This window comes from Drosophila montana, unplaced genomic scaffold (genome assembly GCF_035044405.1).
Source record: "Drosophila montana isolate Dmon_TW-CO22-7 unplaced genomic scaffold, ASM3504440v1 contig_1624_1, whole genome shotgun sequence".
Taxonomy (NCBI): Eukaryota; Metazoa; Arthropoda; class Insecta; order Diptera; family Drosophilidae; genus Drosophila; species Drosophila montana.
In genome coordinates, this window is record NW_026996559.1 from 926,726 (window position 1) to 946,775 (window position 20,050).

Here is a 20,050-nt window from a genome sequence, read left to right on the forward strand (position 1 = left end):
GCTCACCGTTGTGTGCTAAAATGGGGTAAATAAATTTTAACACAAGTCTTTGCATTTATTAAAGAAAGCTCTAGCTTTTGCGTTTCACCGTTTAATATTGCAGTAGATAACAGCTCGTGATCGTTTCGTGCTGAAATATCTACTTTGAAAGCAATTCACCATGCAAATTGTCAACAGGGCATACCATACATATGTACATACATACATATGTGTGTATGCATTTGCCCTCCATCTTCTCTCTCTTTCTTTCTGCCACATTTTTGTTTGACTGCAACAGGTGAAAAAAACAACAATCACAGCAAATTTGTCGTAATGAATACAAGTTTTTAGATATATACATATGCATGCATGTACATACATATGTGTATTTATGTTTATATGCATACATACATATACATACATATACAGACAGACATATTCGACTAATAGTTTCTAATTAGTTTCGGCTAGCTGTTGTTACTCTATTGACTCGTATCTCGATTTGCGTTGTCTGCATCCGCCGATTGCTTGGCATGCAACTATAACAACTGTAACAACAACAACTGTAACAACAACAACTGTAGCAACAACAACTGTAACAACAACAACTGCAACAACAACAACTGTAACGACAACAACAATCGCTGGCGCACACTTTTCCATATGATTAAGTGCAATGTTTTCGTTATTGCTGGCACTCACATGATTCGTATTCGTTTTCGTTTTCACACTTTCAAAAGTTGCATTTGGCATTTGCATAACCAGCACGAAAGGGAAGATAAACAGAGAGCGAAAGAACGAGAGAGAATGCGCGCCAAAGAAGACAAGAGACCAGTGGGAATGGGAATTGCCAACTACTGCCGCTGTCTGACAGAGTTGCCAACTTTGCAATATGAAACAACAACAGTATTTATGAATGCGAGTTGAGCGGACTGGAAAAAATACGTTTACGTAATGTTTATTAATTTAGAATATAAGATTTGTACGTACGAAAACCCAATTCAGTATTGGTTAAAACCCAGAATAGGCCCACAACTTAAAAACTTGGCAGAAAAAAATGTGAAAAACCGAAAACTCTATTTGGAAGCATTACATATTTCTCCAAAACCAAATAACCTTCCAAGAAGCTAGATCTGCAGAAAACAACACGATAATCGGCAAGGGATATGTGACGTTTTACAAATACCCTGTAATTAGCTTTATAAAAAAAATACCCGACCTAAAATATCAATTATAGGGTGGGTATTTGGTATCGCATTAACGCCCATAGTTACTGTGAGTGGGCGTGCCTGTCGCTTTGTCGCCCTTTGCCAGCCCACTCGAATCTGCAATTTCTATTCTCCCTTTTTCTAACTTTTCCTCTCATTCTTCTCTCTCTCTCTCTCTCTCTCTCTCTCTCTCTCTCCTCTCTGTCTCTGCAGTGCTTTGCCATCTGCTCTTCTCTAGCGATTTTTAATTGCGTATTTTGTTTTCATTCTATGCTCAGTAAAAATAAGAAAATGCCCAAGAAATATAACTATACTGCTCTTTAAATATAGATATTTATTTTTACATTTTTTTGCTTTCTTTCTTTTTATTGCCGCACAAAAACAAAGTGCGAAACAAACACAAAGCATATTTGCTAAATTGACGCTAAATTAACTCAAGATCGCCACACATAACAAAAAACGAAAAAAAAAAAAAAAGAAGAAAAACCAAATGTCAAAGTATTTGCTGATAAATAGTTTCTTCGGACTGTCCGGGGACTGACGCAGGCGACCAGACAAGGATTATACACACATACATACATACATATGTTCGCGCGCACACACACACAGATATGTAAGCACATATACTATGCTCTCGAGATGGATTATATACATATACACTTATAAGAATACGATCATACGTATTTAGGTTCAGACAGGCAGATATTTGGTTTATTAGGGATATATTTGAACATGTTTTAATACCGTGTGTTCATAAACGAAAAGTCGAGCATTATCAAGCAGTCCAGAAGCTATACAAATATCGATTTCTCTGATGCATACGCGTGAGTACCTCCATCTTTTCAGGTGTTTCGGACAGGGCATCCGCTAGTCGAGCATTCTTTACCACACCACTCGAACTGGCTAACGTTTATCGAGCTTAATTCTATTTTGCATACTTGTGAGTAGTCCCATCTTTTGAGGTATTTCGGGCAGGGCATCCGTTAGTCGAGCATTCTCTACCTCACCACTCGAACTGGCTAACATTTATCAGATGCATTCGTGTGAGTACCTCCATCTTTTCATGTGTTTCGGACAGGGCATCCGCTAGTCGAGCATTCTTGACCACACCACTCGAACTGGGTAAAGTTCATCGAGCACAAAAAGAATCTGATAACGCTTTTTAATGGCTAATTCCCCAGAAGCCATTATCAATATCTGCCTTCCACATCAAGTATACGACGCGTATTTCACGTGAACATTTACTCAATTCGTAACTCTCGCATCAATCTGGCTATGATCTAGCTGTCTTATTCTTTACCTGTCAACCTGTAAAAACTTGCAACTTCATTAACCGTTTGTTTTATTATCTTTTCGCTGGTTTGCAACCGCATCCACCTGAATTATAGCTAAAACATTCGAATAAAACAAAATAAAATAAATAATAAGTAAAAATGTCGCCAACAAACTGTGTGCTGACTCTCGAACGGGTCACAAGTTTGGCCCCAAGTAAAACTAGTCGTGCCTCAACATCCACATCCAAGTGGAATTCGTCGTATTAAAATTTGCATTTGAATTTTTATTGCGTTGATATTTAAATGATTCCACAGGCCTTTGAAACGTGAGCTGGGCAATGCATTCTATATACATACATACGTACATACATATATGTATGTATATGTACATATGTGTGTAAATATATATAACAGCACAATCCAGAACTGGGGATTGGGTCTGTCAGTCTGGGTCAGGGAATTTACATGTGGCTGGCAATTCTGAAAACAACTTTCGCGGAACTTGCGAAAGTTCCCAACTCGCCTTCCCCTTCCGCCAAGCAATTGTATCGACACGACTGCAAACCCAAATGAAACCTCAAATATTTTCATTAGAAAACAAGAAAGTGCGAGTGCCTGAAGCACGCCGCAGATTAAATATCCTTGCGCATATTTGATGCAAAAAGATCAGGTCCAAATGAATCTGTTCTATGAGAGCCATGGTTATATTGTAGCACGATCTGTTATGGCTTTGCAGATATGTTGGAGGAATAGTAAAGCACGTAAATGCTGAGATTGGAGATATGTACATATCTATATCGAGATATCTCGACATGATCTTTGAGCAATCGTTCCTATAGCATCTATACGATATGCTAGTTCGATTTGTTTGGCAGGCATGGCTATATATGTTAATACTGATCGACAATTGATATACTCTATAAGGTCTTCTACTATGCGTTGCACAGTCCGTGACATAGGATAGAATACACTCTGTAAGGGTATTAACACAACAAATATCAAGAAATCAAACAACAATAAATCAATCTATTTGAACAGCGTCTCGTAATAAATGTTCTTGGTTTGATGACAGACCGGGCGGGGGTTACGTCCGGAACTTGTTGAGCGTTCTAAGCAAGCGTCACTGCCATTCCCGCCGTCCCCCCGCTACCCCGAAAGACTCCATGCCGCTGCAAAGTCAATTCGATCGATGTATGTATGTATGTCGAGCTTTAACTGGCTGCAATTCAAATGCGTCGAACGCTACGAATTAATTTGGGCCAGACTCGACTTGTGACTAAGCCGACATTGATGGTGTTTAATTTTCTATATATATGCGTGTATATATGTATATGTATGTATGCTGCACTAATAACGCTATTGTTGTTGTTGCTGTTCCTGTCAATTGGTATCGATGAAGCGGAATGGAACGAGATGAAGCTCATCAATTGACAATGCCCTCTTCTATAGAAATTCTGTTCTGGGCAATTTGATGCGCAAAACCGGCCAATGAGACTTACATAACAATACAGGGTTGCATCATGTGATCTTCACGTGACCTTGTCGCCTTCCAGCTGGCAAATCGTTGTAGACGGCTTGCAAGACATGTCCTCAACAAGCTGCCGACTACGTGGCAAGAGCAGAAGGCAGGCTTCCAGACGTCTACTTCTAGCGCTCTTTTGTTGCACCCAAACCTATGACGCTGTGCAAGACACGTCATTGAACATGTCTGCGAAAAAGACACAAATGTTTTCGTTTGCTTGTTTCTTGGCTTTTTCTTTGAATCGTTTTTATTGTTTTTTTTGTTTCGAAATCATTTCATATTGTTTGTTCGGTTGTTTCATCAGCTGTTCTTTCTTCTCGGCTTAATTCTGTCAGCTGATACACTCTGTGCCTCTGTGTGTGCGTGTGCGTGTGTGTGTGTGAGAGTGTAGCTTAACATAAACCTCTATTTAGCTACAGTTTTAGCTTGAACTGGATATCAGCCTGCGCCGCACTTTGGATTAAGTTTCTATCTGATTTTCCTTGATTTTTAATTTGTCATGGCTTAGTTTTGTCTTTACCTTTTTTTTTATGAAAAATAGTAACACTTTTTAGTATTTGTTTAGGCTTAAGTTTTTTTTTTTTTTGTTGATTTGGTTTCTTTTTCTTAACAAACAGAGTGTTTTATTTTATTTTTTGTTTGCTTGGCTAAGTTTATTAAAAATACATGGCAAAAAAATTTGGTTATATTCCTTGATTTTTTTTTTCAAATATATTTCTTTTCAACATGCAATGCGTCGCCTGCGCGCAGTTGCCAAAAACACGCCTTAAAATACCAACAGAATGTGGAGAAATAACCGAAAAATACCAAAAAAAACCAACTAAGAATATTGAAAATCAAACCAAAATAAATTTACGCTTGCAGCTAGCAGGAAAATGATCAAATGTGTTCATATTTTATTTGTGTTTCTTTCTTTTTTTTTGTCGTTTTCATTCTCTCTTCGTAAACATACATATGTAAGGTTGTCTTGTATATATAGGACTCTTTATGGGGGACCTGTTCTCTTCGTGAATAACATTTAAAACTACATAATAATTAAGCACTAAACTAGGCATATAGCTCGCATCTGCATATATATGTGCACTGTATGTATGTATGTGTGTATGTATATATGCATATGTTTGTATATAGAAACAATATAAAACAATTGTTTAGCTGCTTAAAAGTTAATAACAAAAAAAAAAAATACATATGTATATATATCTAAACAAAGCAAAAAATACATCATTATAATCAATATAGTGGCTAATAAGCTGTATTATCATATAACAACGCTTCACAATATATAATATAAACATTTTACAATTACAAAACACATTCCTTTCTGTGTTTTCGATTTTTTAGTTGTTTTTTTGTTTTTTTTTTGCTGTTTATTTTCCTTTTTTGTTTTTAGTATTTTCATTAACAATGTGCGATTTTGTAGTTTCGAATTTGTCTTGTCCTGGATTAGGATATGATGATGCTTGTAGCACAGTATAACACTTTTGGCGGCGCATGAAAGCGCGCTACACGATTTGCCTGTTTTCTTCATTCCTTCTTGTTCATCTGATTCGTTTCTCTTCAGCGCTTTAATTATGTGAATTTTGACAAATCGCAATCGAAAAATTCATTTAACTTATTTGCCGTTTTAATAAGAAATTGCTTGATATATTAAATCATATATCTTATATGTATGAATATGCGTAAGTGTATGTGTGTGGGTGTGGGTGTGTGTGGGTGTGCGTGTGTAAAATATATTAACAATTGTTTTTCTTTTTTTCTTACAAAATCGAGAATAGATAATTTAACCAAATAAATTAGACATACAAATAATTTATTTAATTAAGAGATAGATATAGAAAGAGATAGATTATAAAACGAAAATAATGAAACAAGGGAAAAGAAAAGAAACAATTGCTGAAGCATACACATTCCATTATGTTGTTTTTTTTTTGCTGAACTTTTTTCTAAGATCTTGCCTAATTTAAATACTAAGAAGCGCCCCGCGTTGGCGCTACTTGGCGACAGCGAGTGGCGCCTCCGCAGCGGCGACAAAAGGAAACTAACTCATTTTCGCCTTAAGAATTTTCGAATTCGAACCTTGTTTGAATTCGAATCGAATTGATTGGGTTTGCTTAGTTAGCAACTGCGACGCTGATTCCGATTACGATAACGATAACGATTACAATTACGATTGCGATTTCGATTGCGTTTGCCAATCGTTTACTTGCTATTGAGTATATCCTCTCGACAGGCAACGGCCGCAACCAGCGCCGCGCCGCGCCCGGACCCATCCTCGGAGAGCATCAGATCAAAGCTGATGCCGGGCTTGATCAACTGCGTTATCTTCTCAACCATCAGATTATGGAACTTGGGATGGAAACGATAGACGCTGCCATCAACGCCGACCGTCACATGGGGCTCATCCATCTTGTTGATCAGCGTGGCAATGCCCGCCGAGACGAGATGTGCGGCACGCTTCGAGACGCACTCGCAAATGTAGCGCACATTGGCGCAATCGCCATCGGTGGCATTGGAGAGGCCCAGCTCCTCCAATACCAGGCGGCAGTTGGTGAATGTGCCTGGCTCATCGGCCTCGATCTCGCTCACGTATTTGGTGAAGAAGAGGCCGCGCGTGAACAGCACCTCCGAGCCTTGGCCATTGAAGAGTATGCCAGCCTGGGTCATCTTGGCCAGAACCAGGCGCACCAGCTCGCCCATATACATGCCCGAGATCATTTTCTCGAACGTCTGCTTGCCCGGATTGATGCTGTGGCTATCGATGTCCTTGTCGAATTCGGTGCGCACAAAGTCGAGTGCACCATTATCACCGAATGCTCCCCACTCCGTGTTGATGAGGACATGCGGCTTGCGATTATCGTGCATATCAAACAGCTCGGCGTGCTCAACCTTCTCCACATAGCAGGCATTGGAGCCGGTGCCGACAATCAGGCCGATCTTGCAATTGTGATTCTTCCAGGCGCAGCTCATTAGGGTGCCCGTCGTGTCGTTGAGTATGGCACAGACATCGATCTGTACATCGCCGCGTCGCGCGATCGCATCCTTGAGCAGCTGGACAACATCCTCATTGACAACGCCGGCACAGTCGAAGCCCTTCGTCCATGTCTCGAGCAGGCCCTTGGTCAGGCCCAGCTGGCGCAACGGAAACGAGAAGGTGAAACCGAGTGGCAAACGCTCCGAATACACATTATGCTCGGCCATAAAATTGGATAGACATTCGGCAATATGATCGAACAGCTGCAGTCCGGATCCGATCATAATGTGCTGCGGTATCGCATAGATGCGCGACTCCATTTGGAAGTCATTGTTCTCCTGCAGGTGGATGAGCAGCACACGGAAATTGGTGCCGCCCAGATCGAGGGCCAGGAACTTGCCGCGCTCGTTGCCATTGGGCAGATCCTGTACGTACGTAACGAAGCACTTGACATTCGCCTTCGGATGCGTATCCTTGGCCAGGCCACGCCTCACCTCGTGCAAGATGCGATAGCAGAGCTCCTGCACCTGCTCATCGGATAGCAACAGCTGCTGACATAACTCGTGCACCATTTTCTTTTTATCCGCTGCACTCGCACCAGCTGCTGATGTTTGTATTTGAATTGCATTTGCATTTGCGCTCGCGTTCGCGTTCGCTGTCGCCGCAGTCGGCGACGCGTTCGCTGCATTTGTCGCTTTACTCGTTGCGCTGCTGCTGCTGAGGCTGAAGCTGCTGCTGCCACCGAGAACTCTCACATTGTCCGTCTCATCGTTGCCTTTGCAGCCGTTATGGCCATTCAAATTTGTGGCTAGTCCGTTGCTATTTATAGAAACGCTGCGCATCGCGCCATTCAGCTGCTCTTGGTCCATGTCGTTGCAGTTGCAGTTGCAGTTGCTGTTATAATTTGCACTTGCAGTTTCTTTAGTTTGGCAGTCGCCGACAGGCAGTCACAGGCACTGGCACCCAAAAAAAAAATAAATATAATTTGTTACAGCAACTTGTTTTTTATTTTTTGCTCACGCGCGTTTCGCTCGCGTTTTTTTTTTTTTTTGTCTTTTGCCGCCTCGTTTGTTAGTTTTGTGCGAGTTTATTGTCTTTTACCTTTGTTTGCTTTGTATTTTATTTTTATTTTTTGCCGATTTTCGCTTTTAGTTGACTTTGCGTTGCTTCTTTTCTCATATACTATTTGCTTTTGTCTCGGCCGTTTTATTTTTGTCCGCTGCACGCGTCCGCTGCTGTGAAACGTTTGTTACGGAATTATTCTCCGTGGAGCTTCGCCAGTTGCTTGACTCTGACGCTGCCGACGCGGAGCGCGCGCTGCCGCCGTCAACGTCAGCGTCTGTGCGTTGCTTGCATGTGTGCGTGTGTGTGTCGTAGTGTACGTAGTGTACTTTGAAGGAACCTTGAAGGTCAAAATTGAAAAATCGTATTGGAGAGGGCGGCAGTTTCTGCTGGGCCTGCGTTCAAGATACAATATAATGTACATTAGTGTGCATATCGAAAGAGAGGCAGAGAGCGAGAGTTAGCGCCAATCGCATAAAAATAGAGAGCGAGAGAGCACATGTAGTGATTACGCGCCTCATGAATGGCTGTTGTACGTAGTAGGGGCGGGTAGCGACGCGGGCAGAAGCAGCAGCGTCACCACTGCTCTCACGGGCCAACATTGCTTAAGAGCGGGAGACGGTGAGACGAGAGAGCGGTCAGGTGTGCGTTGAGTGTTGCCACTGCCTTTTTGCCATCGTCAGCAAACCATTGCACACTACACATGCGGCTTATCAGGAAACCCCGAAATACTCAAAGCATAAAATATGAGCAGCCTGCCCTCTCGCAGCTTCATATGCACATGCATATGTTCGTACATATGTATGTATGTATAACACATTCCGCAACAATTGCAAACAAGGGAGAACAATTTAAGCAATCACTCACAATGCAGGTTATTTAAATGTCGCTATAGACCGGTCGCTTTTCAAATCTTTCAGTGACTGTGGATATTTTCTGTTGGGTTTTCTGCTACTGCTGTTGGCGTATAACAGTTTATGCTCAGTTTACATATGGGGAACAAGTTTGCATAGCTGTCGCTGCCGTCCACACCAGGCTCTCTTTGTTTTCTCCTTGAGTGTATATTAATGTACATATGTACATACATACATGCATGCATACGTACGTAGTAAAGTGTATGTTCAGTATGGAATTTTCTGATGATGGTCGCTGCCTGCTTTTGGCGTTCGTGGGGCTCGTCTCGCATTTTGTTGTTGGTGCTAGCCTCACCCGCCACTGCATATACATATGTATGTACATATGATTGTATGCACACATACGTATGTGTGTATGCACATATACGTATACATATATACACATGCATGGTGTGAATATATGTAGGTGTATTTTACGTGCCGTCGTCGACGTGCGCGTTTCAACAACTGTTAAACGCATCGCCTGACCGACTATGTGCTTGTATTTGCAACTCCAGCCAACGCTTCTCTCCCTGGCTTCCGTTCTCAGCAAACATTTTTCTCTCCACACGCGCCAACCTCTCGACGCTCACGCCGTCGTTCGTTCACTCACCCAGTTCTAAGGAAATTTTTATACTCATTATACTTATTATTGGTTTGTTGCTCTTTGATTTCATAGACTCGTGTATGACACATTTGTACTTACCTAAAACACATGCACATATGAATGCATATGTATGAATTATACATGCATAAAAATATGCATGACTATGTGTTGGTGCTGTTGTTGTTGTCCAAAGAGGCTCGTCTGTCCTCAGTTGCTTTTTGCTATTGCATCTGCCGCCACCCGTATTTCGCCATTTCTTTGTCATGGAATGCAGCAACAGCAATGACGCGGATGCCTTGTGATCATGTGAGCCGCGCCTTCGGAGGTCGCCTGTGTTGCATGCGGAATTGCACATGCACACACATGTATACATGTACATATGTATGCACGCATGTGAATATTTGTATATACATATGCATACATACATATGTACATACATATATGCATGTGCTTATGTTGCATTGGACCAAACCGAATTTGAAAAGAATACGTTTGTATGTACATACATACATAACAATATTTAGAAGGTGCACAAAGGTCATAAACAAGAAGAAATCTTATCACTTAAGATTTGTTAATTAAAAGGCTTAGAAATACAAGGGAACGGAAAATTTTATTTTAAGAGCTAGCAGCTTAACTATTGCCACGATATAGAGAACCAAGAGCTCGGTATATGTATGTACTATGTAACTCTCCTGTTGCTGCTGCGAACACAACCAGCAAAATTTTTGAAATGTTTATCTTTTCAAATACAAATACAACTGGTTTGCTCTTATCTGGCTAACGGAAATTGCTTAGAAAAAATGAAAAACAAAACGCAAGCGCTGCCGTTTTATTAGTGGGCGTCATCTCCGACTATACAGGGGCTGGGCAGGCCTACGTTGCCAACGTAGGGCAAGTAGGGTCAAATATTAATGTAATTTCTTTGTTTAGGGACGTGCACGAGATGATAGCGCCAAGCACATACATACAAACACATATACATATGTACATATGCTAAGCATTCTAATCATTTATTTGTATGTGTGTATGTGTGAAACAGATCCACCCCCGCGCCATGTGTGTGCCTATGCAATGATTCAGCTTTTCAGATTCTGATATAAAAGAAGAGAGCAGCGACTGCGACGCTCTTGAGTGCAAGTTGAGTGCAGAAATGCAGCTTTAACGGTTATTTGAAAAAGTGACGAAACCCTGTTTCTGTTCAAAAAACCAGTTCGAGAGTCGAGTGGATATTGAATGCCTAGCCTAAAGGAAAGCCTTGAATGCCTTGCGAGCCAGTAAAGGGAACGCAGCCAAAAAAATCAAGAGTTCCGCGAACCACTTAAAATCCGACGTAGAAGTCTAAAATTAGAGTTGTTTTTCCTTGTTGATTTCAATATTGCGACGTCAGCTTACAACGCGCTGCAGCAGCGGCCGCACTGCTATGCGTATAGTTATTTGTTGTCCGCATTTGGGAATCCAGATTTGGGGGCTCGCCCCGTTATATACACACATACATACACATATATATGTACATGTACCTACATACACGCATTTGTACTAGTTTTGTGTAGAGTTTGGTCGCGCTGCTTTGCGCTTGCTCATCGCCGACGCTTGCTTGTGTGTGTGTGTGTGTGTGTGTGTGAGTGGTGTACATACAGAATAATTGATTTTTGTATCGTGCGCGCTCTCTTGTTTTTGTGGTTTGGGGCCACGCGCGGAGCCTTCTGTGACGTCAATGATGATGACGTCGAAAGTGCCGAGTTTTGTGAAACTCGCACAGCAGCTCGCACAATCCAGGGGTCAATGCAGCGGCAGCTTACGGAATTTTTTGAACATTGCGTATACGCCTGTTGGCGCATTGGCCAAAAGGCCTTCGATCTCAACGCAAAAGACATTAATTATAATATTCAGATTTTTGGCAACTTAAAATGATTTCACGTGACGCTGCTGCGGCTATCGCCCACGCAGCCAGCGTCGAGCCGCAAAAAATGGTTAAAATAAAAAACACTGCCAGGCCACAAGAATAATCATTAACAAATAAAAAAAAAAGCAAAAAGCCACGAACAACACAGGGAACTATCAGAAATTTTAGAATTATATACATACATACATACATATGTACATATACATATGTATATACATAATACAGTTCCATGGACCGTGCAAAACGGTAAATACAGCCTTGAATACGCATTTCGCTAATTTCTGACTATAATGATAAATGGGCGTGGCCATATTATTTTCACTGATTAGTATTACGATAAGCTACTCATCATTTTGGCAAAACCAGTTGCCGGGCACTTGCGCTTGACAGCACATGTGTATATGTACATACATATGTATGTACAAGAATTTGTCGGCTTATCGCCCCAAACTCCGATTGCATCAGCCTTTAAACTTCAGCAAGGTCAAATGCACGCGTGCGTATAACAGTAACAGTTTTGCGATGAGGCACCAGCTGTGCCCTTCAGCCCACAAAGCCACCATCAAATAATAGCGTGAATATTAATCTAAAAACAAAAAGAGAGGAAACCCGTTTAGCATGCGATATCTCTGATATGTCTCTATGAACCACAATCAAACATATGAACATACATACATATGTATAACAGAAACTGGTTGGTTCACATTTTTTGAAAAGCAGCCAGCACTTAAAACATGCCTTGTTCAAATACACATATGTATGTACTTATACATAATTATATGCCACACATAATCAGAGTATTCAAACCGCATGACAGCCGCCTTGGAAAGACTTCAATTTCGACGGCACGTTTCGGGCACATGTGAGTCGACTTAGTCGCCAGGCTTGGCAAGACCGTGAACTGCCGGGTCAGACATGTGATTAAAAAGCCGCGGAGGCCACTTTACGGGCAACAAAGTCTCCAAGTACATATCTGCATGTGTATATGTATGCACCTCCCTACATATGTTGTTGTGCTCAAAACAATAATTAAATTTAGAGCATAGCACTAGTAACAGTCATTTAATAATTAAATCCATTGTAAATTTTAAAATCAAATCAAATTTTAAATGTCGCAACGACTTAAATACTGCCAGACATATTTAATTTGTTCAGCTGTTGCAGTGTGGCAACGTGCTAACACGAACTATCGAGCTATCGACGATAGGTATGTCATCGATATAATTTATTTGCCCAACACTGTTTAGCTAGTTAGCCAGCACTTCAGTTTGCTGGCAACGCAAAAAAGAATCGGTAGAGCGGGACGTACTGGTTGTTGTTTTTTTTTTGCGCCACACACCAAAGCCACCAGCCTAAGAAAAGTTAGACAATAATATTTTGCAAAAGTGTGATTAGCAAGTGAATGTACGTGTGAGCAATGACAACGTCCTCAATTAAACGACGTCGCTCTCCGCACGATGCAAGCGCATCGAACGATGGGGATGGCCTGGAAAATGACAACGACAACAACAGCAGCACTCGAAGTAGCAGAAGCAGAAGTAGCAGCAGCGGCAGCAGCGCGTTGCCCAACAATAGCATCAGCAGCAACATGTCCAAGCGCGACTCCGAGGAGGACACCTGGGCATCAAAGGGGTACAGCTATATCAATCCGTTCGTGCATCGCATAGAAATCGACAGTCACATTGAGGTGGCCAAGGTGAGCTTTCCGTTTCACCCGTTTTCCCGCATTCCCACCCGCACCCAGATCCCAATGCCTTCATTCATGCAAAACAGTTCAAACACAGCTGACGTCTCGCTGCGTGGGACGTGGATGAGATCCAATCAAGAGGGCAGTTTGAGGGGCGCAAAACCAACGGGCGTTCTGAATAGCTATTGATATTGTTATTATTATTGTTGTTGTTGTTTTTGTGCAGAGACCCACACACCCGCAGATATTTTAAGTGCAACGCTCTATATACACACATACACATACACACTTACACTTGCATATGTATGCCTCATTGCACTTGACCAACTTGAGCCATCGAGGATGTCGATAACAACACGTTTTGCATTATCGATATTCCTTTGTACAGGGCCATAGTTTCGCGATGCCGGCGCCAACGTCGCTGTTTACGTCAGCGCCGAAAGCGCCGCAGCAAATTAGCTGTGAAGAAACAAAAGCAGCGAAAATCGTACGATTTTCTTGTTGTCGTCTTTTTGCTGCTGATGTTGTTGTCGTTGCTGTTGTTGTTTTTGTTGCTTTTGTTGCTTTTGCTTTCGTTGCCGGTTCTTTGGGGCGTTCGCTGCCATTTCGTTGTAGCCGTTACTTGATGTTGTTGTTCTTGCCAAAGCACACCTTGTGCTTCTGCCTGATTAGAGATGGGTACGTGTCTCATTTTCCCGATAAGTACCACAAATAGATTCACATGTCTATTCTTCAGACTTGAAAAATGATCAATTTCATTTTATTTTTGGCTGTTGGTTGACCGGAAGTGAAAAAGTTCTTTTCCTGGTAGCAGAGCTAATAAAAATATGCAACTGTTTTTTTCGCAAGCAAAAGCTCGGACAAAAGTTTTAGCTTCATTTTCATGAACATGTACTCATCCATTTTACATGAGGTGCTTTAAAAATCAGTTTGAAGCCATGAAAAAAAAACCAATAGCTTACCGATTATCTTAAAACGCAGAAACACGTATTCGTTAGCTTTGTATGTAGGACTTTGTAAATAATTTAAAAGCCGGCTGGGCGAAAAGCTTCGCCTGATTACCTGTCAGTCAATCAACCAATCAATCAGTCTGTCTATACATATATATTTATAGATGTTAGTTTGTAAACATATATAAAACTGATTTGCATTTTCTTTGCTCTCCAGTCTCTAATTTTAATAGACGAAAACGTTTTTCGCACGTTTCCCGTTGCTATAATTGTTATCGTCCGACCAATTACACGCCCACCCCTCCACTTTCCACCTTAGCCAGGTCCACTCTATTATCTCTAGTTGCTAATCGTAACATGACATTTGAATAAACAGAAAAAAAAATACCCTGTTTATTCTACAGTTCAGTTTGCATAAGAGGAGCGGGGGATTCACATTGGTCACAGATGAAATCACTATTGCGAATTTATAATACGCTTCGGTGGCTTGTGGTGTCATAAATGATTGGTTCAATATAATTAAACACATGATAGTTGCGATATTTTAAAAGTTGTAGGCTACAAGAGATTGAGAGTTAATCATATTAAATACATCGATATTTCTTATATATATTTTTGAAGAAAGTATCGGCTATAATGAATTGAACCTTTTCTGCCTCACAATAAAACATTTTTGACAGATTCTCATCCCAAAAGTAAAAAGAACTTTGGTCCCAATGATTACATTTATCTAACCATGTGGGGCCTAAATCGAATCTAGCCCGCATCTTGTAAGCGTAAATATTTAAGGTTTGCAATAGTTTCGGTACAACGGGCAATTCTATTAAAAACTTCAATTGTTTCATTGTGATTTTAAAAATAATATACCATGAGCTGTATTGGGAAATGAAGCTTGACCAATCGAACCGAACCGAAGGCAGTTAATTGGCTCGCATAATATAAGATACTTCCGACACTGTATATTTAAAATACAAATATATACTACAGTTTAGACGTTTGTTCTGTTGAACTATCTGCCATATATACATACGTATACAAAAACAATATCAGCACACCCGATCGTAATGCTTATCTCTGAATATGTCATAGTCTAAAGTACATGTTCGTTGAGACAGTTTTTAGTATGACACACTCTAATTTGGCAATAATTTAGACAAATTAGTGGATATTCGAAATACTAAAGCGACCTCTAAGGCATTTAACCTGACCCACGAATATATATTAAAAAAATATAATTATAAATACGTTTGCATATTGGCGCATTTAGTTCATCTTCCGTAGAAACGAGTTATAGCTCGTTCCACTTGCCTTGATTGTTAAATCAAGGTCGAGGAGGCACTCACACTATTCGAGTCGTGCTCTGTTAATGACATGCTTATTTATACACTCACACACTTGCAGAACTGCATATACACATATACTTATGTATTGGCATTAATTTGGGCAAGTTGCCGACTTCACATATCTCTATCTTGGCACTCATTCGCGACCCTAAAAAGACAACAGCAAAAATGCGCAGAAACTTACTTCGCAATTGTTTTCATACCCTAAAACCATTGAAAATGGGTAAAAAGGGTACTATGTATTTGTGCAAATGTATGTAACAGGCAGAAGGAAGCATCTCCGACCCCATAAAGTATATATATAATCTTGATCAGCATCAACAGCCGAGTCGATCTAGTCGATCCATGTCCGTCTGTCCGTATGTATGAACGCAAGGATCTCAGAACCTATAAGAGCTAGAGACTTGAGTTATAGCCTCTGCCCACTGAACACATTTCTGAAAATGTCACATTTTTGCAAGATGTGTAAAATGCGGCCTGTACGTTTCCCCATAAGAAAACACATTTCACAAAGCTTCTTTTTAAAATGATTTCCAGATATCATTTTGCGATCAGAATTTTACATCCCGCCAACTATATATGCCACTTATCTGGCACGATCTTTAATTCTCAGAAGTACATAAAAGAAATGCAGAAGAAATGTTGAACTGTTCAACAATACACAGAAATATGTAGCACAATTTCCAAGCCATTTTTCATTTCGGCTCGTTCTTACGTTCCAATCAGTTTTATTTAAGGTCAGTCTTTGAATTTTGTATATGTCATTAAAATTAAAAGCCATGAATAAGAACTGAAACTTAATAAAATTTAACCACAAATAAGGCAGACGACAAAATCAATTTTTAAATGTTCTCATTTCTAGTCTTTTCACATAAAAGTCAAAATATTAGCAATATATGAAAGAACTGTTGAATTTTTAGGAAATAACAAGCATACAAACATGTGTAAACAAATTATAAATTGACCCAAATTGATCACTTATTGAAGGAACCATAAGCCCATCGACCAGGCAGGTCGATTAGATATGTTCAAAATCCGGAACCCGCACTTCCAGGAACTGTCAACGTGCAGACTTAAGTGTAAACAGAACCGAATATTGACCTTTAGCATACACGTCACATGGTGGCAAAAAGCCATTTAATTTCATTTAAGATTGTTTGAGTTCCATTTCGGTTTTTTTTTATTTATTTTTTTATAAACATTGGCTGGCTGGCTGGCTGGTTTGTGCCATTGCCATTTCAAAGTTCAGAAAGTATTGCCGAACCTTATTGTACTTTGCTACGCTACACTACGCAGCCTGATAAGCGAACGGAAAGCGAACGTTGTTTGGAAACGCTCTAATCACTGTTATCTATTCCAGATCTATGTGCTGACTGTGCTGCTGCTTCCCATACGCGTGGTGAGCTGCATCTTATCGCTGTTATCGGCATGGATGTTCGCCTGCATTGGCCTGTACGGCATGTCTATGGAGGATCTGCAGGCAAAGCCGCTCAGTGGCTGGCGTAGGTAAGACACAACCCAAATACACACACACACGCACATAGCTACATTAAACATTTAATCTCACTTGTAGACATATGCAGTACTGGACAGCGCGTGCCATGCGAATGGTGTACACATCCGGCTCGTTTCTCTATATCCAAACGAAGGGCACACCGGCCACCGCCAGGGAGGCACCCATTTTGGTTGTGGCGCCTCATTCTTCCTACGTTGATTCCATTTTGGTGGTCTCCGGACACCCGCCCTCGATTGTGGCGAAGCGCGAGACGGCGGATATACCGCTGCTGGGTCGCATCATTAATTATGCTCAGCCCATTTATGTGCAGCGCGAAGATCCTAACTCTAGGCAGAACACCATACGTCATATTGTCGATCGTGCACGTTCCAGCGATGACTGGCCTCAGGTGGTCATCTTTTCCGAGGGCACATGCACAAACCGCACGGCACTAATTAAATTTAAGCCCGGCGCCTTCTATCCGGGCGTGCCCGTACAACCAGTTCTGCTCCGCTATCCCAACAAGTTTGACACCTTCACCTGGACCTGGGATGGGCCGGGCGTGTAAGTGTTGAAAACAACAGCATACTTTCGAGCTCCAGCTAACGTGTTCTTCTTGCTTTGTGCACAGCCTGCGTCTGCTCTGGCTAACAATGACACAGTTTTATAACCGCTGTGAAATCGAATACCTTCCCGTTTACACGCCTTCCCCAGCTGAGATGGCCGATGCCAATCTCTATGCGAACAATGTACGAGAAGTAATGGCCAAGTGAGTTCTGTCCGATTGAATGATTGATCATTCGAGCTAATGACACTATTGTAATATCTTATAGGGCATTAGGAGTGCCCACGTCCGATTACTCATTTGAGGATGTCATCGTTATGAGTCGTGCTCGTGAAATGAAAATTCCATTTCCTGGTGACATTGTGGAAATAGAGCGCACCCTCGATTTTCTTGACCTCTTGGATTCGAAGCGCGACATGGAACTCTGCGAGATGTATCTAACGCTTACTAACACAGACAAACTGGACATTATCACATTTGCTGAGCTTCTCCAAGTGGATCTCAATAATCCCAATCTGCACAAGCTTTTTGCGCTACTGGATCATGTAAGCGTATGACCAAATGTGCGATAAAAACCATTTTCTCTTATCCTCTGTATTTTAATATAGCGTCGCAAGGGCACAGTGTGTCTGAAAAGTTTTTTGCTCTGCTCGCTGTTTTGTAAACTAAAGAACAGTGACGTCATAACGTTTTTGCGCGCACTGATTAAAGTAAGTCTGCCCCAAGCAGCGTTGACTTTATAATCCTTCTGTATTTTCTATTATAGCTGTATAGTGAATCGAGTCAAAAGATAGACAGGGAGAGCTTCACGCGTTTGTTGCGGCATGGCGGCGACAAGCTGAATGAGAAAAAGGCGCAGGCACTTTTCTTTGCGCTGGACACCGCCAATGTTGGCCACGTCTCCTTCGGTTCGTCTTGGAGTTTTAAAGATTCGGTAGTTCTAAAGATTTTTCAAATAATTTTTTGTGTATATTGTCTAGATATGTTTGCGCAGTACACGGAGAAGCAGCCTAGCTACAAGTTTCTCTATCACAAGTCGGAGCACATAAGACGGACAAAGAGCAATGTAATCACGGCCACGCCCACAGCAAACTGAAAAAACCGCAACAATGCATTTGGAGGCTGCAATTAAACTTAAAAAGCTGGTTCTATACTTATTCAGAGCTGTGCCATAGTCAAGTAACCGACAACAGGCAACACGGCAGAGAAAGAGATAGCCAGAGAGAGAGACAGAGGGATAGTAAGCAAGATAGAGAAGAAATGTGTAGCACAGTCAACCTAAGCAAAAAGTTCAATTATAATATATAATTAATTTATTTATTGTGTACGTGTTTGTTGCCTACTGTAATTAGAGTTGTATAGCTTGAGAAGAAGAGAATTGTTATTCAGGCAGGTCCAATTGAGAACTTTGCTAAATTGCAAATGTGCAAGCATAAATATAAACAAATATATTTATATTTACTGTCTGCACATAACTTTAAATAATTACCTTTATGTGTACTTTAACTCTTAACGCAATTCATTTCATTATTGTGATTCTAATTATATATATAACTATATATATATAATATACATATATATATATATATATATTTTAATTATACACTATACATGTTATGTTGCCAAGTGTGCACACTCATATTTCACAAATTAGTTTGGTCGTCTAACCTTTTATATATATGAGATTATACTGGGACACTCAGGTGTCTACAGCTAAGCCAGTGAATGTAGCTTCTTAAATATTACCCAATGCCAAAATCTTAACACATAATGTAAATGACAACCAAAAATCGGAATCGGATCTTCACTTCAGTTTTTACCTTTTCAATGCAGTTCTTGAGTTCCAATCATGTATATGGTTTCGGGCATATTCTTGCTTAGTTAGTTTTCCATAGACATACATATATATGTATATATATATACAAGTATATTTCTTGTGCATTTGTAAACGTAAACACCAAATAGACTTTTGGACACGACTTGTAGCGTCCTCAGCACCCGATATATAATAGAGTCTAGCTGTACTTAATTCATCCAAAGACACAAGGAACTAGCATCAAGCAACAGATGTAAACACATACAATCACACACATGCATGTACACACCCACACACACACACACACGTTTATACATAGAATCTGGTCTGTTATTTAGAAATTTATTGGTAAAAATTTTATAAAATGCTACAACTTCGATACACACCGAAGCTTTTATGCTCTTTCCAATGGCGGTTAACTTACAAATTTAGTAAACAAAAATACTCAAAAAATAATTTCTTTTTTTTTATATGCAACTTGAAATACTAAAAAATAATTGTATTAAATAAATACAAAATTTCTATTAATATTGAAATCCTTTTTTTCATTTGTTAAATATTTGATGTGATTTAATAATAACTCAAGAGTAATTGATTTAAAAGTTATATTATATAAACATTTAGCTTGAGATCCGTTTAACTAATAGCACACAAAACTAACGCAATTTTAGCTAGTTTAACCTAAGATTAAGATAATATGGGAAAGAGCATAATGATAGGCGTTGATCGGAATATGAGGTACGTGGGGAAATGGCAACCAAACACTCAG

The 20,050-nt window shown here is 40.4% G+C and overlaps 2 protein-coding genes across 2 annotated transcripts; one reads left to right on the top strand and one right to left on the bottom strand.

Annotated features, from left to right (window-relative positions):
• Nucleotides 1–4,834: 4,834 nt before the first annotated feature.
• Nucleotides 4,835–8,222, bottom strand: Hex-A (Hexokinase A). The gene is made up of 2 exons (XM_064699149.1): nucleotides 8,059–8,222; nucleotides 4,835–7,913 (listed from the first exon to the last, which is right to left on the bottom strand). Exon 2 carries the CDS (start codon nucleotides 7,824–7,826, stop codon nucleotides 6,186–6,188), a length of 1,641 nt encoding a protein of 546 aa, XP_064555219.1. The 5' UTR covers nucleotides 7,827–7,913; nucleotides 8,059–8,222; the 3' UTR covers nucleotides 4,835–6,185.
• A 4,535-nt stretch (nucleotides 8,223–12,757) lies between these two features.
• LPCAT (lysophosphatidylcholine acyltransferase) lies at nucleotides 12,758–19,664 on the top strand. Its single transcript, XM_064699134.1, has 8 exons — nucleotides 12,758–13,121; nucleotides 16,766–16,911; nucleotides 16,979–17,464; nucleotides 17,532–17,669; nucleotides 17,734–18,010; nucleotides 18,074–18,175; nucleotides 18,232–18,373; nucleotides 18,446–19,664. The coding sequence occupies exons 1-8, from the start codon at nucleotides 12,843–12,845 to the stop codon at nucleotides 18,559–18,561; spliced, it is 1,686 nt and encodes a 561-aa protein (XP_064555204.1). The 5' UTR covers nucleotides 12,758–12,842; the 3' UTR covers nucleotides 18,562–19,664.
• The last annotated feature ends 386 nt before the right edge of the window (nucleotides 19,665–20,050 follow it).

Bases quoted from the DNA above. Each gene is read 5' to 3' on its own strand.
- Hex-A (XM_064699149.1), bottom strand. From the start codon at position 7,826: ATGGACCAAGAGCAGCTGAATGGCGCGATGCGCAGCGTTTCTATAAAT.
- LPCAT (XM_064699134.1), top strand. From the start codon at position 12,843: ATGACAACGTCCTCAATTAAACGACGTCGCTCTCCGCACGATGCAAGC. The intron at 17,465-17,531 runs GTAAGTGTTGAA...CTTTGTGCACAG, and splicing joins ACCTGGGATGGGCCGGGCGT to CCTGCGTCTGCTCTGGCTAA. The intron at 18,176-18,231 runs GTAAGTCTGCCC...TTTCTATTATAG, and splicing joins TTTTGCGCGCACTGATTAAA to CTGTATAGTGAATCGAGTCA.